At 29.9% G+C, this 1,147-nt stretch overlaps 1 protein-coding gene across 1 annotated transcript; it reads right to left on the bottom strand.

Annotated features, from left to right (window-relative positions):
• Positions 1-5: 5 nt before the first annotated feature.
• LOC115240634 (ARF GTPase-activating protein GIT2-like) lies at positions 6-1,140 on the bottom strand (the record flags this gene model as incomplete). The annotated part of the gene is made up of 3 exons (XM_029815952.1): positions 958-1,140; positions 258-428; positions 6-140 (listed from the first exon to the last, which is right to left on the bottom strand). Coding segments are annotated over exons 1-3 (462 nt in total), but the record flags the coding sequence as incomplete, so codon positions are not given.
• Between the last annotated feature and the right edge of the window lie 7 nt (positions 1,141-1,147).

The following is a 1,147-nucleotide window of genomic DNA, read 5'->3' as shown; positions in this document are numbered from 1 at the left end:
CCCTCTCTTGTCTCGTACATAGATGCCGGTCGTTGATTTCCACGTATAATGGACGTTTTGATATCGTGCACTGGCTCTAATTCGGGTTCCTGTTCTCCACCGACATGTCCGTTTATGTTGTCATCACTAGAATCTTTTACCTAAATTATAAATCGTTTTCAATTTTCAGTATTCAGTACGATTATAGACATTGGTATATTATTTAATGAATAATACTACTTGTGTATTGCATACAAGATAAAATTTCGCATAGTTACCTGTAGCATACGTTTGAGCTCGCTATTTTCTTGAGTGAGTTGCTCAACGGCGTTTTGTAAAGTATATATCTGCTCGCGGAGATCTCGTACAGTTGATTCAGATAAAGTTAATTGTTTTTTTAAAACTTCTACCATAGATGGAAGACCTTTGGCCATTGGTGCAAATGCTTCCTAGACAACATAATGCAATAATAATCTTTATTTTAAACTGACACAGAGTACACATTTTTAAAATGACACAAAAAAATTATTATAGCTTAATATATTTCTATAGTCTAGTATATAGCATGTATCTACTCAAATCTTGCAAATTTCCTGAAAATTCTCTTCACTTTTTGTTAATAGTGCCGATACTTTTAATATTTTTATTACGAATAGATGAATATATATACAAGTTTTACGAAATATTATTTTTTTTCCTTATTTTTTCTTGAAGTAATTTAAAGAAAATTAAGCACTTTGTGCTTTAAATTACTGCAAAATAGTATATTTTCACAAAATATGTGTATATCACAATTTATATATAAATCAGATAAAATATCTTGATTTTTGTATACTAAGAAGGATGCACAATATTCAAACTATTAATTTAGAAATAGAAATAATTTCGTTTATATGTATTTAACTTTGTATTCAAAGAACAAATTTCAAAATAACTTGTTGATCATACTTGTCGAATCTCTTACTTGTTAAAGCTTACCTCATTATTAATTTTAATTTCATTTGCCACATCAGACGAGGTATTATCTGTAGATGTTAAAGCAGTATAGTCATCATCGGATGCGACACTATCATACAAAGGTTCATCGTCAGACATTTGTGATCCATGTTTACCGAGTTGTTCTTTGTGCAGCATAGATATCGCGGGATCTAAAGGACAATATATATAT

Source organism: Formica exsecta, unplaced genomic scaffold (assembly GCF_003651465.1).
Source record: "Formica exsecta isolate Colony F162 unplaced genomic scaffold, ASM365146v1 C16390596, whole genome shotgun sequence".
Lineage (NCBI taxonomy): Eukaryota > Metazoa > Arthropoda > Insecta > Hymenoptera > Formicidae > Formica > Formica exsecta.
This window is presented reverse-complemented; position numbering and strand designations above follow the sequence as displayed.